At 39.5% G+C, this 16,469-nt stretch overlaps 1 protein-coding gene across 1 annotated transcript in view; it reads right to left on the bottom strand.

Moving 5' to 3' along the window:
• The window catches only part of LOC126191381 (tRNA (adenine(37)-N6)-methyltransferase), a 103,242-nt gene that overhangs the window by 26,264 nt on the left and 60,509 nt on the right, over positions 1–16,469 (bottom strand). The window contains exon 4 of the mRNA XM_049932233.1: positions 10,625–10,756. Within this exon, the coding sequence (XP_049788190.1) occupies positions 10,625–10,756 (132 nt within the window). The remainder of the gene's footprint in view (positions 1–10,624; positions 10,757–16,469) is intronic.

Below are 16,469 nucleotides of genomic sequence, written 5' to 3'. Positions count from 1 at the left end.
TGGCGGTTATCAAAACAAAGACGTTTTTTGTTGTGGCAGGAGCTTCTCCTGAAATTTCAGTCACCTACTTTCTCTTCAGAGTGTGAACGATTTCGTTGGCACCTAGGGACAATGATCATCATAATAAAATAAGAGAATTCAAGAGCTTGTGTGGCAGTAAGCTACATAACGTGATAAAAATGATGTTGAATAACTTCGCAAATATACCAAAACTGATATCGAAAAGAAGTATGTTATTGTGTGAACTTTCAAAGAGAAGACTCAATAATCAATTAATACGATCTGTGAATGTGATTGCAATTTTCTTTTCAATTTTTTTTTTTAACAAAAAGATTCCTTTTCTCCCCCCCCCCCCCCCCTTTTTTCCTCCATAGTGTAAGAAGCCGTTTTGTTATGAGGCATAAAAACATGTAAGTTTCATGTAATATTTAGCCTAAATAAATCAAACATTACTTAAAAGTGTTGTCCATTTTTATATGCACCAGCTCCTATATTCATGAAGTGGCAAAATTAATTTCTTTATGCAAATTTTACAGGGGAGCAGAGGTCAGCATCATTGTTCTAAATGATAACGGCCCAGAGTCATAATAAATATCTTAATATTCTCTAAGTTTGACAAGGAAAAAATAAATGGAAATGTAGGAGATTTTTCTTGATTAGTGGTTCTTCCTTTGCAACAATAAAAGTAATCAATATTTTCAATATTTAATCATATTTGAGTAAACTGAGTTCAGTAAATTTTTTCGATCCTCGCATAATGAAATCGCAAGTATCTCCTTAGGCTTGCATTTTCACAAAAGTAAAAACAATTAACAAAAATCAATTTTAGCAACAAATACAGTCATGCATCTGGAATTTTTTTTGCATATTGGATGCAAGTTTAAAGCCGTACGTATTATAAAGTTTTCATATCTGATACAGAGTTAGTGGTTCGTAAAACTAAAATAATAGAAAGCCGTGAGCTGTCAGCTTTTCACTTTTTCTTTTGATTTCTTATTTTGTGTTGCAATGTACTCATTATTTTGAGTAGTACATTGTAATATGTTTGTGGTGGCATCTTTTAATATACAAACACCATGTAGGGCAATTTAACTGCAAGAGGCACCAAAACTGAGTCACTGGCGTAAATAATTTTCCAGTTGTGAAGCAGGCACAATAACATTAACTTCAACCTTTTTGTAAGATATAAAACCCAATACATAAAGCACCACCACAATGGCGACCAAAATGTGGGGCATGAACCACCGATTTACATACAGGGGTGTACATTAAGTCCAGGAACACTTTCAATTATTTATTGCACAAGAGCCAAACATTGTACTGATATCATACATATGTCATTTTGAAGAGAAACCCTGAAAGTTTTGTTTTCATGTATACCGTGACAGCGTAGTTTGGTAATTTGCCGATAGTCACAAACATGACAGCCATGCTACAGAAGTGGACAGCTGTTTGATGAAATGGTCTCCCCGATTTACCAGATCTCAGTCCATGTGACTTTTCTGTGAGGACACATTAAAAATCTGCCTCTACCAAGTGATGTAGCAGAGCTCCGGGAGAGAACGGGGGAAGCACTGCCACAGTCAACGATGCCACGTTGGGACAGATACGGCAAGAATTTGATTACCGTATTGACATCTGTGGGGTCACTCAAGGTTTGTATATCGAATGTTTGTAAAAAAAACTTTCAGGGTTTCTCTTCAAAATGCAGTGTGTACAACACCTGAACAGTGTCTAGTTCTTTTGCAATTAAATAACTGAAAGTGTTCCCGGACTTTATGTACACCCTGTAAATATATCCGTTGTGGAGGTACATAAAGCGCCATCACAACTGGAGCCCGAAGCGTGCAGCTCGAACCAGTTACATAAATCTACCCGAATAGATGTGCAAACAGATATATAGCTGTATTCAGTTTTTTGGTTTCACTCAGAATCTCAAACTAAAACTTATGTGTAAATGTATATTTTGTGTATGTAGAAATTCCAGGTGGTACGTATTTTACTAGTGTCAAAATGAACTGTTTCGTGTACCATTCCCATCAAAATCCTACAAGCAACCTATCTATGTGTGAGAAGTGGCTGCAGTGTCTCAGAGGGCCATAGACACAGGTTCACGGGTAGATGCAGTGTTTCTTGACTTTCACAAGGCATTCGATACAGTTTCCCACAGTCGTTTAATGAACAAAGTAAGAGCATATGGACTATCAGACCAATTGTGTGATTGGATTGAAGATTCCTAGATAACAGAACGCAGGCATGTCATTCTCAATCGAGAGAAGTCTTCTGAAGTAAGAGTGATTTCAGGTGTGCCGCAGGGGAGTGTCGTAGGACCGTTTGCTATTCACAATATACATAAAATGACCTTGTGGATGACATCGGAAGTTCACTGAGCCAATTTTGTGGATTGATGCTGTGGTATATCGAGAGGTTGTAACATTGGAAATTTTACTGAAATGCAGGAGGATCTGCAGCGAATTGGCGCATGGTGCAGGGGATGGCAATTGAATCTCAATGTAGACAAGTGTAAAGTGCTGTGAATACATAGAAAGATAGTTCCCCTTATCATTTAGCTACAATATAGCAGGTCAGCAACTGGAAGCAGTTAATTCCATAAATTATCTGGGAGTAGGCATTAGGAGTGATTTAAAATGGGATGATCATATAAAGTTGATCGTTGGTAAAGCAGATGCCAGGCAGATTCATTGGAAGAATCCTAAGGAAATGCAATCCGAAAACAAAGGAAGTACATTATAGTACACTTGTTCGCCCACTGCTTGAATACTGCTCCGCAGTGTGGGATCCATACCAGATAGGGTTGATAGAAGAGATAGAGAAGATCCAACGGAGAGCAGTGCGCTTCATTACAGGATCATTTAGTAATCGCAAAAGCGTTACGGAGATGATAGATAAAGTCCAGTGGAAGACTCTGCAGGAGAGACACTGAGTAGCTCGGTACAGGTTTTTGTTGAAGTTTCGAGAACATACCTTCACCGAAGAGTCAAGCAGTATATTGCTCCCTCCTACGTATATCTCGTGAAGAGACCATGAGGATAAAATCAGAGAGATTAGAGCCCACACACAAGCATACCGACAATCCTTTTTTCCACGAACAATACGAGACTGGAATAGAGGGGAGAAACGATAGAGGTACTCAAGGTACCCTCCGCCAAACACCGTCAGGTGGCTTGCGGAGTATGGATGTAGATGTAGATGTGGGGCTCCAGCTTTGAGAAAAATACAAATAACCAGAACAATAAACCAAAAACTACAAAAGATAAGAGTGCAGATACAAGTGCTGCTGGCTGGTGGACAATAAAGACATAAATGAGCAGCGGGCCGGGCTCTCCCCACAGTGAAAAATTTTAAATTTTCTACATGTTTTAGTGAATTTATATTTGCATATTTTTGCAGTGAAGTCAAAACGATTCGTTTACAAAAAGCAGTGAATGATAGTGTTGAATTTGAGATAGTTTAGTGCAGTGTATATTTCATATGAATTTGCTTGCCAGGTTTAGCATAGAGTAATGTAAAGTGAAGTATGCACAAAGGTAACTTTAGAGCATTGATCACAAGATAATTTTGCAGTGTTTTTGATAATTAACAATTCAGTATAGGTAAAACTTGGACTGCAGTAGCAGAAAGTTCTGTATAGGTGAACTAGCACAATTCATGTACAGAGTCAAGTTTTGAGTAAATTTGAAAGAATTTTAGTTAATGATAGGCTTACATAACACTGTCACTTAAGGTTTGTTATATTTCTTGTGTTTTTGTGTATATTGTCATAGAATGTGCATGGGTAGGCCATTGTAGGGAGAAACGTACTGAGAGTAAGACTATATCTGAGACAGAAATGGATGATAATGTCCACGAGTTCCAATACCCATTCGCAAATTCCTCAAAGGGACCCAGAACTGAGACCAATATTTCACAATTTTACTGAAAATACCTAACACGCTCAACTGAGCACATACGTTCATGAGATTAGGCCAGAATCGAAGACTGATGTCACAGCATCAGCTGATGGTGCATCAGCAACAGCAGTTCCTAGTCCTGATTTTCCTGGAATTTTGTTAGCACAATGAGATATCCAGGACAGACAACGCAAGGAAAAGACAGGCAAGAACGAATACAATGTGAACAAGCACTTTTACGTCAGGTAAGAGATGTGTTACAATCAGAACATAATGAATGTGAGGAAAGGGAAAAGGTACAAGCCAAAGCTCTTTCTCCCTAGCCCTGGCAAGGGGGAAAAGAGAGAAAGAGTGTGGTGCCCTTCTTGTTCAGAAATTAAACGACCTTTTAGAAGAACAAGGTACGGCTATCATCTCACATCTATCGCAAGAGACGGATGTGATAAAACAACAAGTTTCGGAACTTGTAAAACAAAACAAAGATGTTCCAGAAAAAAATCAATGAACTTGACAACAGAGTAAATAAGCTAGACAATGCCCATGCCGTGCTCAAGGATCAAATAAAGGTTTTCAGCCGGACAGTTGATGATCTCACACAAAACTTACACCAACACACTGACAAGCGTATCTCTGAGGCAGTGAGCCGGTTCCAAATTGACCTGCCCATCACATCACGTGTTGCCGGAGAGCAACACGAGAATCGAGGTACGTCGGAGAAAAAGAGAGCAATACAGCAACTTTCCAGTTAATATATGCCGTGACGATAAATTTGTCTGCAAGAGTCAGCCAAGCTAGACTCCACCAACTTTTACGGGCACTGTTGGTGCTGCGGATTCAGGCGTATTACCAACCATTGGCCAAATTTGTCTGCAATAGTCAGCCAAGCCAAACTCCACCGACTTTTACTGGCATTGTTGGTGTCGCGGATTCAGGCGTATTACCAACCATTGCCCAAGTAAAACATGAGGAATCGTTGATAAAACATAGTTTCAGATATACAATGATGAGAAAAAGCATGTGCATCCTGTCGTCTTCATAAAAAGTTTTAAAAACATTTTGCCTCTCTCATGGAGAGAGGCGAAAGATTCAGTTTTCACATCCTTTATAACAGGAAATGCAGCTCTGTGGACACTAGAAACAGCCCAACAGTGTGCATCCTTTTCTCATTTTGAAAACAAATTTCTTGCAAGGTTCTGGTCCCAATCTGTACAAGAATGTTTAAGAAAACAGGTCTACAATCCCAAACCGTTCAACCCCCGTAACGGGAATTTACAAAAGTAATTTGAGAGATATCTCATTAAGCAACACTACTGTGATGAACTGATGTTGGCAAGAGATGTACTGGGAATTCTTAAAGGAAAACTACCCATCGCCAACTGAGAAAAACTCGTACATGTCCCAGACACAGACTTAAAAGAATTTATGCCAACATTAGATTCTTTGGATTTAATCCAAGAAGATGCAATGTCAAAATGAATCTGGCAAAGTGAGGAGCAATCAAAACAACAATAAATCACGACAGTCGAATAGTAACAGCCCCAGAAAGAACGGGTTCACGAAGAATAATGACTTTTCAAATGGTGAAGCGTACAATAAAAGACAGGCGGGGCATAACCAGCAACCGAGTAACAATAACTGGCATCCTAACCATGTAGAAGGAAACCCTTATTCACGATCTACTTACTCACCGAGTAAAAATGGCAATGAGCAAGACAACCGTAAAAGGAGATGTGAAGGAGGGGGTAACCCCCAACTTCTTACAGAAAAACATGCTCACTGCCAATGACCACTGGCAACACCCAGGGCCGTCAAACTGGCAGGCACAAAGTCAAATAATAATATACCAATCAATCACACTTGCCCAGAAAGATTTAAGTGATCATCTTTCCCCTCACACTGTTCAAGAATGGAATAGTAGAGAAATAGCTTGAAGGTGGTTTGATGAGTCCTCTGCCAGACAATTAACTATCTACAGCAGAGTAATCATGTAGATTTAGATGCAGAAGCTTCACAAGCAGGCGAGGAGGTTTATGTACTGCCTTTACAACTTTTTTAAATGTGAAACAGAATGCAAAGCTCCTATTTTTGACATTTTGAAGACTAAAGAACAAACTGCAGAAGCACATTTTGGCAAGAGAACTGTGCAGAAAATGGTAAACATGTCAGAGCTGTGGAAACCTCAAGAAAATTTATTTTCATATAATCTGGAAAGCATCAGAGTCGCAAGAAATCTGTAACACGAAAGAATGGTTTTGACAGCATTATTTTAAAGAGCTCCATGTTTAAATTGTATATAAGTAGGGAATATCCGCTAACAAGGTTGCCCATACCTGGGGGCAAGAGGAAAGGGGGGGGGGGGGTGATGGCCCTCCCTTGGCTCTCAGGGAAAGCAAAAAATGTAGTGAAATCAGGTCCTTTTCTTTCAAGAAAAGGATTTAAATGTTGGTACAAGGTTTTTACCAGTATCACAACTTAAACTTTTATGACTACTTACAAGTCGCCATTTGTCTTCTAGAATGTTATAAATACTTCATAACCCCCTCCCCCCTTCTGGTTTCCCTCCTCTCCCCATAGCACTCTTGCCTGCTATCACAAAAACTTGTTACAATTATGCATGAGCAATCTGTTTTCAAAGGTAACGCTTCGTTATGCAAATAATTTTTTAAATGACATTGATTTCAAATATATTAAAGAGAGGGTTTTTAATTGAAAGAAGTGACAGAGTTGCAGCATGAACCACATCACTTTTAAAGATAATGATATAAGAAAAGGAGATAGTTCTTGATAAAACATCCATGAATACTGCTGGAAAATGAGGGATGGTAGAGGTGGTTTAAAATTGCCACAGAAAAAGGTTCTGGGATAATTATTTCGCATGCTGGCCCTTCTTGTTTTGTTGCCAAGAGTAAACTTGTATTTAGTTGTAAAAAAAACAGCAGCATCTATCATTCGAAAATAAACGCTGTCACTTTCAAGAAATAGTTCACTGAACAATTCTTGCCATACCTTGTATGGATGTTGGTCATTTTAATTACCATGCCAATAATCATTCTGCTGTTACAGAGAAAACATCACTTACAAGCACCAGGAAAGCAAATATTGTTCATTGTCTGAAAAATAAAAATATTTCGCACATTATAAACTTAGCTAGTGCTGAACTCCTGCGGCTCATTAATTTATACAACTCAGATAACAGAACATACAAACTGAACCTTGTTGCACGTGAATGTGGTCATATAGTTTTGCGTTTACACACATATCACTGCCAGTATAATCTGAAAGAATTAATTTGGACACAGGTTTAAAGCTTTGTCGGGTAAAAAACAAAACATTCCCGATAACAGACACTGTGTACGAAGCAACAGACGACATCCCTCTTCAGCATGGGCACACTGTTTGCAGTGTTCTGAAAAAGTTTCAGAAAGAAAACTTTGACAGAGATGTGATAACTGTGTAAGACTTGAATCTGTCATCCTAAATTTAGAATCAGATTGTTTGGCGATTGACTCGAATAGCAGTGACAATGGAATTATGATGTAGGCGTAGGAACAAAGTAAAGTAATAATATTTCTTGTTTTTAAATGGTTACAATTTAAAAAATGTCTGTTAATGTATCAATTGCATATATAGTATTTGAGAACTTCCTAGCCTTTATTCATTACGAATTTGTAGCTTATGATGTATTCACACTATAATCTTCAACACATTGCCCAAGAAGAACCTAATCTTTTCCCAGCATGTTGTACATTCTAATTACTCATGAGAATGTGGCTGGATAAATTCATCAAAAACTCCCAATATTTCGACAAGTAAACCTCTGTCATTTTCGAGGCACGAATTAGAAAAAATATGTGTGTGTGTGTGTGTGTGTGTGTGTGTGTGTGTGTGTGTGTGTAGTATGAGCAGCTCTCAGGCAAATGTAATGATTTTGGTTTGAGTTTGAAGTTAATTTTTTTGTGTGTTAGATTTTTACTTATTTAGTCCAAATCACAATAAATGGCAATTATTACAAACATTTTCAATGATCTTATAGTTAACCAATCGTCAGTTTGAGAAAAATTGTATGTGACGTCTTCACAAAGCTGGATCAGTTGTTATCACTTCTGATATCACACAGACATCTGCTGTGGAACAGTGGATGTGAAGTAAGATTTGTCTCACATGGACAATTGATCAAAATCAGTTTTAAAATGTATTACTTCTATCACAGATTTGAAGTATACATAATACAGTGTACCGTAGATAAATGAACCTGACTGTTGTCCTCAGCAACACAGTTCGACAACACAGACTGTTTGCCCACTCTCTGCCGCCACGCAAGTGCAGACCTCACCCCCTCCACATTTCTCTATTGCTCAGCCTCTTACGCACGGAAGTGCCATCCTACATGATGCAGTCTATCACCTGGTACCACGAATTTCCTTTTACTTGTCCTTTCTTATAAGGTACAACAGAGTGGTATTGAAGGAAGGACTGCAGCTAATCCCTAAATCTAATTCCGAGTGTGAGATCCAACTACTTGTTGCCACACTATGAGTTGCTATCCAAAATTTTTGGGACTGGTACTGCCATCGATTGAAAACCTTACCTTTGGACTAATGGTCACCATCACCCTCGAAGTAGTTCCCATCCGCACGTGCTTCTGCCACTGGTCAAACGTTTTCTGGAAGTCCTGTTCTTTGAGGGTGTTTATCACTGCCAGCGATGCTTCTTGAATCCTCTCTAGAGTGTCGAACCGATGGCCTTTCAACTTGAGTTTCAGTTTTGGGAAAAGCGCGAAGTCCTAAGGTGCCAAATCTGGCGACTACGGTGGGTGTAGTACAACCGCCATGTCGTTTTTTGCCTAAAAGGTCCTGGTGAGCAAGGACGTTGCTCTTCACCTGTTTCACTTTTTTGGGTCTTGGAGAGCCCAGGCTCTTCCACTCAAACACACACTTACAGCTCATGCTCTGTCCCCCAAACACTTATTGAATCATTGCAGGGGCTCTGTAGAACTTTTCCCGAGATTCACACTGAATTTGATACACAAGCACTGTTGTGTTCGTAGACCCATTGTATAAACGCCATCACCAAACACAGAGAATTACAGAAATCACTGTGGACACGCAACACATCCTCCCAGCTGAATGCCACTCCACACACTGACTCATCAGATATGCAGCTCTCGCCACCTAGTGGTGCAAAGATCTACTACACCTACTTTCCAGATGGCAGGACCAGTCCCAAAAATTTTGGATTCCATCTCGTACATTGTGTGTGTGTTAATTTCATTGTGTTTGTAACAACAGTCTTTTGTATGTTTTGGAGCTAGTCTTTTGTATGTTTTGGAGCCAGTTAATTTGGGCTACCAGGCCGCATTCTTGTGGAGTGTCATGGGTTCTCCCCAGGTGCGAACCACTTTCAATAACAGAAGGTTGCTCCCAAAAATTCATAAAGCTTTCACCTTCACATTTGTTATTATGGTTATTGTATAACAAAGTTTCACCTTCAAATTACTTATTATAGTTGTTGTATATGGCTTTTCTTTAAAAAAATTTTAAGCTGATTTAAATGTCACTGGATGCACCCCATTAAGGTTTAGCTGGTTAGTTTGTGTACATTATTTCAAGCACTGCTAGAAGCTCTTAAGAGGTGTTCGATTTTACTTAAAGCCTCTACTGTCAAGATTATGTAATTTTACTCTCAAATGCTCACTAATATAAAGAATATCTGGAAAATTTCATCGTACCTAAATCTTTGCCTTACAGTACTCTTAATTTAGAAATCGGTAAGCGTATCTTTTGGTTTCGGGAGGTATCCTTTTTAAGTTTACCAATTTATGTTATGTAATGTTAATAAAACATAATTCAAATGTGCATCAACGAATGATGTTCAATCCCTATTTGCCCAGGCCTTCCTTGCAGAGGTGTTCTGAGGTGTCTTGTGTATATTGGCATCAGTGAATTCATTACCAAAGCAACATTTACAGAAAGAGTGCAAAATAAATGTAGGTAAGGCATAATAATTTTAATTAATATACTTCATGAATTTTTTGGAGCCACCTGGTAAGGTGAGTTTTCCTAAGTTTAGCAGTTAGTACTATACTTTTTACCTAACTGCATGTTTCTGACATTACTCTTCTTAGGTTCATTTTTACTTCAATCTACTTCTGTTTCTCAACAAGGCTTTGGCTCAATTTAAATCTATCATGATGCTTTTTTGCTTTTAAAGTAAATTTCTAACATAGAAACTAAATCACATCAGGTTGTACTAAAAATCAAGTGCACTGTGTAGTACACGTTTGACCTATCAATGGAATCTTAAGAACTCCATCTAATAAAAGAAATCACAAATCCACATTCAATATTGTTGCCTAAGACACTAATTTACACTCTCCACTCAATTAAATATCAGAAGATAACATTCACCCCTGAGAACAACATTTCAAATTGTAAGCTGTACTTTCAACCCACCAGTGATAATGATCTTTACCCCTCACCATCTTTTCCTCTTCCATCCTTACATTAAAAATTCCTATCAATTCTACTTTCTATACTTCACCACAACATTAGTTACAGTTATTACAAATAGTTATTACTAAATAGTATCATCCAACAGCTAAAGTTACACAATCACTAGTTCCTAAGCAAGCACCAGTTCCTTAAGAAAAGAGATCACACACAAGTTCTAAAATCTAACGTATCATTCCTTCATTCATCAAAAAACATACATACCATCCATCAACCGCAGTTCAGTGCTGCCAGGCACAGACTCTAGAGGGCAGTCATACTGTGGAATGTATGGTTTTATGTCCAATACTGGTGTCCCATCCACCATATCTACTCCTGAGAAATAAACGGACGAGCCTGAAATTGAGAAGGTTACAAATTATGTAACACTAAATATAAATTCTGATAGATAGTATTTTATGCAAGGCAAATACTTGAATCTTAATAATGAAGTTTACATCCTCTGATACTGCATAAAACACCTCTTATAACATCACAAATTTCAGTTCACTTACGATGTCTGAATTTACTTATAACTAGTTATAGATAGTGTAAAAAATACCATAACGAAAGATATAGGTGTGTCTCACAACCACAAATTACTGTTTAACAATCCACCAACAATGAAGTCTTTAGATATGGAGCATTAGATGAATCGGAAAGGGTAATGAGGAAACTGGCCATGCACTTCAGAAGAAACAAACTCTTGCATCAAGCAGCAAAATCACAGAAAAGCTAAAGGAAGCTGAACCTCTGTAGTCCCAAACATGGGTCTCATGACTTAACCATCTAGCACTTGGTATAAAAGTTTGATTTTAAAATAGGAAATGTATCACAACATTTATGCATAGTACATTACCTGATCACTACAAGACAATACATAATTATTTTTGCCTGTTGTCGTAAAGATAAATTGAATGTAATTCTTGTGCACAGGTGATGAGTCATACAACAAAGAAAATTCAAAATGCCAAAATACTATAGTTAAGGGGAAAAAGGTGCTTCTTAACCTGTGTATGTTGTGAAAGTGGAACCAATTACCATTCCAATGAATACCAAGAGCAAGATCAGTTTAATGAGGTTTCTCTGTTTACATAACACAAGAGTAAAACAAGATAGCTTCCTCAAAGCTCAACAATTCACCATTGCGGTACAGAAACAGTTCATGAAGGTTGCACTTGTTTCATTTCTGTTACACGTATTAATGAACGAAAACAAATTTTCACAAGGATTTATTTATTTGTGGGGCCATGAAACATACAGATTGGACAACTCAGAAGTACTGATCATCGCTAATTAAGCTGAAACTTCTGTTTCATGCTTCTTTCATTTTGGATTCAGTTGGGGGGGGGGGGGGGGGAGGAGGAGTCATGGCGCTCACATTGCAACTAACATAGCAAATAGAAGATTTATTTCACTATTTGTACATTCATGTGCATTTGTATACTTGTATGTTAAAGGTAAAATCTTGTTTTCTAGGTTGTTAAGTATTTTTGAAAACCATAGTTAAAGAATCCCTTTTCTGTACATTTTCCTCAAGCTCACTTTAGTCTAAAATGATATACATGACAAAATTTATATGCGAGAAAGGAAGAGCAACAATTTTAAACTGATAAAGACAGAACCAAGAAAATTTAGGAAAATAGTAATTTAATTAAGAACATACAATATAAGAACATAATTTCTTGACGTGACTTAAATGAATAAATTTTCTTTGTGCACTTTAGCATTCTATAAGGGGCATTCAAATGAAATCCAGTCACTAGCGTAAATTAACAGTAACGGTTTTATTAACTCAAAACAGTACACATACTCAAATATAGTCGCCAAAACTGTCGGCACATTTATCCCGTTGCAACACTAGCTTGTCGATTCCATCCTTGAAGAAGCTAGTAGGCTGCTGTTGGATCCAGGCCTGGACCCAGTCACACACTTCGTCATCTGTTGTGAATAGATGTCCACAAATAGCTTGTTTTAGAGGTCCAAACACATGAAAGTCACATGGTGAAAGGTAGGGACCATACGATGGATGTTCCAGTGCTTCCCACCGAAACTGCTGCAATGTCGTCTTCACCACATTGGCCATGGGTTGGCGGGCATTATCATGCAGGAGGATTACACCATTGGACAACAACTCGGAGGGTGTGCTCTCTGTACACTGCCTTCATTCATCGACACATTTCACGCCCTCCAACTCCCTCTGCCGCCAAAAATCGAATCACTCCTTATTGTTCCTGCTTACCCCACTGCATGTTCAGTAGTGGATGATAACTTGTGTGACCACCTTCCCTTCGGCATGTAATCACACTGGCGCTATGCAACATCAAATGGTGTGCATGTGTCACTCTCTCTAGCAATAGATGGCGTCACCATACCCGCAGTTAAGTGGTGCCACCTTACCTGTAAGGCAAAGATAGATGCACTCACCAGGTTTCATTTGTATGAACCTCGTATGTAGTAGTTCTCTCTCAGAGGCATCCTTGGTAGCTTGTTTAAATTGGAGCTTAAAAAAAAAAAAATAAAAAAAAAAAAACTTTCTCAAATCCCTACAAGAATCTGAAGAATAAAATGCACAATTTTTGACTGTGAAGAAAGTGTACTTACGCCCTTAGTCTGAGGTCTGAGGAAAAGCAAAAGAAAATAAAGAAATTACTTAAGAAAGATTATATAAATAGAACCAAAGATGTATGAGCTGGTAAATAATAAAGTCACAGGTCATACAAAATGTGAAAGAGTTAACAAATGGAAGAAAAGGAAAGAATACCGCTACTACACTTTAAATTGTATACTGAGAAGTTCACAGTTCTAATAATTAAAAATGTATACATAGCAACAAATCAACAGCGTATTGCTATGCCTGTTCTACGAGAAAATTGTGCAGAAATAGCAACTTTGCTCTAAAGCAAACAGTAATTAATCAAAATTATAGAAGACAACTCACCAGGAACCTAAGTTAAAGATGATGTAAGAGGCAGTCACACATTGAAGAAATATGAAATGCAGTATTGATCTGTGGTACAAATACAATGCTATTAATTTGTTGTACACATTCTTCTTTCAGATCCACCAGAGTAGGCTGTTCCAACACTGCCCCATGGGTCACAGGACTGGGGAGCACCCATCAGCTCATTTGCAGGTAGGTGTAGCTACTACAGGCTACATGCCAGACAGCCAATTGTACGTGTTCTGCATACATACCAACCTCTTGGCCACCCTTGTTGCAGGTGTAAGGCCAGGGCAGTACGGTTGCATACAATACAGCCCAGCCGCCTGCACATCAGCTATTTGCCCATCCTTATCCACCCAGATACAGACTCAGATCACAATGTAGTAGTGATGAAGAGCAGTTGAAGTTTAAAAGATCAGTCATGAAAAATGATTCTGCAGAAAAGTGGGACATGGAAGTACTAATGAATGAAGAGAGAGGCTCCAGCTTTTGGCCATTAAGGCTTTCCTCAACAACAGATGACACCCCCCCCCTCCCACACACACACACACACACACACACACACACACACACACACAGCTGCAGTCTCAGGCAACTGAAACCACACTGCAAGCACCACCTCTCCCGAAGCCTGATGGATTCCAAACCAACTACCTGCTTCCTAGTCACCATGACCAACTATATCCTCACCCACAATTACTTCTCCTTTGAAGGCATTACCTACAAACTAATCCGGGGTAGGGCTATGGGCGCCAGCAAGGCTCCATCCTATGCCAACCTATTCATGGGCCATTTAGAGGAGTCCTTCCTATAAACCCAGATCCTAAACCCCTATCCTGGTTCAGATTCATTAATGACATCTTTGCTATCTGGATTGAGGGTGAAGACATCCTATCCACATTCCTCAACAACTTCTCCCCCATTTGCTTCACCTGGTCCCACTCAACCCGAGGCCACCTTCCTAAATGTTGACCTCAAATCTCAAAGATGGCTACATCAGTACCTCCGTCCATATCAAACCTACTAACCACCGGCAATACCTCCACTTCGACAGCTGCCACCTGTTACATACCAAGAAGTCCCTTCCGTACAGCCTAGTCACCCTTGGTCGTCGCATCTGCAGTGACAAGCAGTCCCTCTCAAAATATACTGAAGCCTTCACTGACCGTAATTATCCTCCCAACCTTATACGAAAACAAATCTCCCATGATTTATCTTTCCAGTCTCCCACCACCTACCAAAGTCCCACCATCCAGCCACAGAGGAGCATTCCCCTCGTAACTCAGTAGCCTCCCATGGACTGGAGCAACTGAATTACATTCTCCACCAGGGTATCAATTACCTCTCGCTGTACCCCGAAACAAGAAATATACACAATATACTCGTCCATCCTTACACCACCGCTGCTCCAAATCCCTTATCTCATGGCTCATACTCCTGTAATAGATGTAGATGCAAGACCTGTTCCATACATCCTCCCACCACCACCTACTCCATTCTGGCCATGAACATCACCTATCCCATCAAAGGCAAGACTACCTGTGAAACCAGTCATGTGATCTACAAGCTAATCTGCAACCAATGTGCTGCATTCTATGTAGGTATGACAACCAACAAGCTGTCCAGATGAATGCCACTGACAAACTGTGGCCAAGAAACAAATGGACCACCCTGTTGCTGAACATGCTGCCAAATATGATATCCTTCATTTCAATGACTGCTTCACAGCTTGTGCCATACGGATCCTTCCCACCAACACCAGCTTTTCTGAATTGCGCAGGTGGGAACTTTGCCTGCAATACATCCTACATTCCTGTAACCCCTCTGGTCTCGTTAGTCGCTGTCCTTACCCATCCAGCCCCTTCCCTGTTCCCATTCCAGCACTACACAGCTGTCTTTCCACCATCCCACCCAGTCTTTTTATCTCTCTCCTCCCCCCCCCTCCCCCCACCTCCCCGCTCTCCACCTCTCCCCTGCCCTGCAGCACCCCCCATAATTATTCCTCCCCCTCCCAGCCCCAGACTCCTCCGTACACCCACCCAGTCGTCACTCCCATCATGCACTGGTGCTGCTGCTTGCAGTGTGGTTTCAGTTGCCTGAGACTGCAGCCATGTGTGTGTGTGTGTGTGTGTGTGTGTGTGTGTGTGTGTGTGTGGTTTTGTTCTACTGTTGACAAAGGCCTTATTGGCCGAAAGCTTTAATTACAAGAGTCTTTTTGTTGTGCCTATCTGTAACTCGGCATCTCTGCTCTGCTATATGGTAAAGTAACAACTTTCCTTTTCCTAATATTGTTACATTCCATGCTGGATTTTCCACTGTTTGAATCAAGGCCATAGATACTGCAGTGAGAAATAGGTCAGTAAGTATGACATTTGAACCCGAACGGACACTTCTAAAAAGGGCAATTACAGAAGTTGGAAAGAAAAATATGGGTACAAAGGAGGTAGCCGCAAAGAAACCATGGGTAACAGGAGAAATACTTCAGTTGCTTGATAATAGAATAAAGTACAAAAAGGTTCAGGGGAATTCCAAAATACAGAAATACGAGTCATTGAGGAATGAAATGGATAGGAAGTGCAGGGAAGCTAAGACTAAATGGCTGCAAGGAAAATGTAAAGAGATTGGGAAACAAATGACTGTTGGAAGGGCTGACTCACTATATAGGAAAGTCAAAAGAACCTTGAGTGAAATTAAAACCAAGGATGGTAGCATTAACAGTGCAACGAGAACTCCACTGTTAAATGCAGAGTAGAGAGAGCTGATAGGTTGGAAGAGTACACTGAAGACCTCTAGAAGATTTGTCTGATGTAATAGAAGAAGAAACAGGAATCGATTTAGAAGAGATAGGGGAGCCAGTTTTAGAATCAATTTCAAAGAGTTTTGGAAGACTTTACATCAAATAAGGCGGAAGGGACAGATAACATTACATCAAAACTTCTACATTCATTGGGGAATGTGGCAACAAAATGACTTTTCACATTGTTGTGTAGAATGTATGAGTCTGGCGATATACCATCTGAGTTTCAGAAAAATATCATCCATACAATTCTGATGACGGCAAGAACTGACAAGTGAGAATTATTGCACAATCAGCTTAAAAGCTCATGCATTCATGCTGCTGAC

Source organism: Schistocerca cancellata, chromosome 6, assembly GCF_023864275.1.
Source record: "Schistocerca cancellata isolate TAMUIC-IGC-003103 chromosome 6, iqSchCanc2.1, whole genome shotgun sequence".
NCBI lineage: Eukaryota > Metazoa > Arthropoda > Insecta > Orthoptera > Acrididae > Schistocerca > Schistocerca cancellata.
The sequence above is the reverse complement of the archived record's forward strand: the minus strand, read 5'-3'. Positions and strand labels throughout refer to the sequence as shown.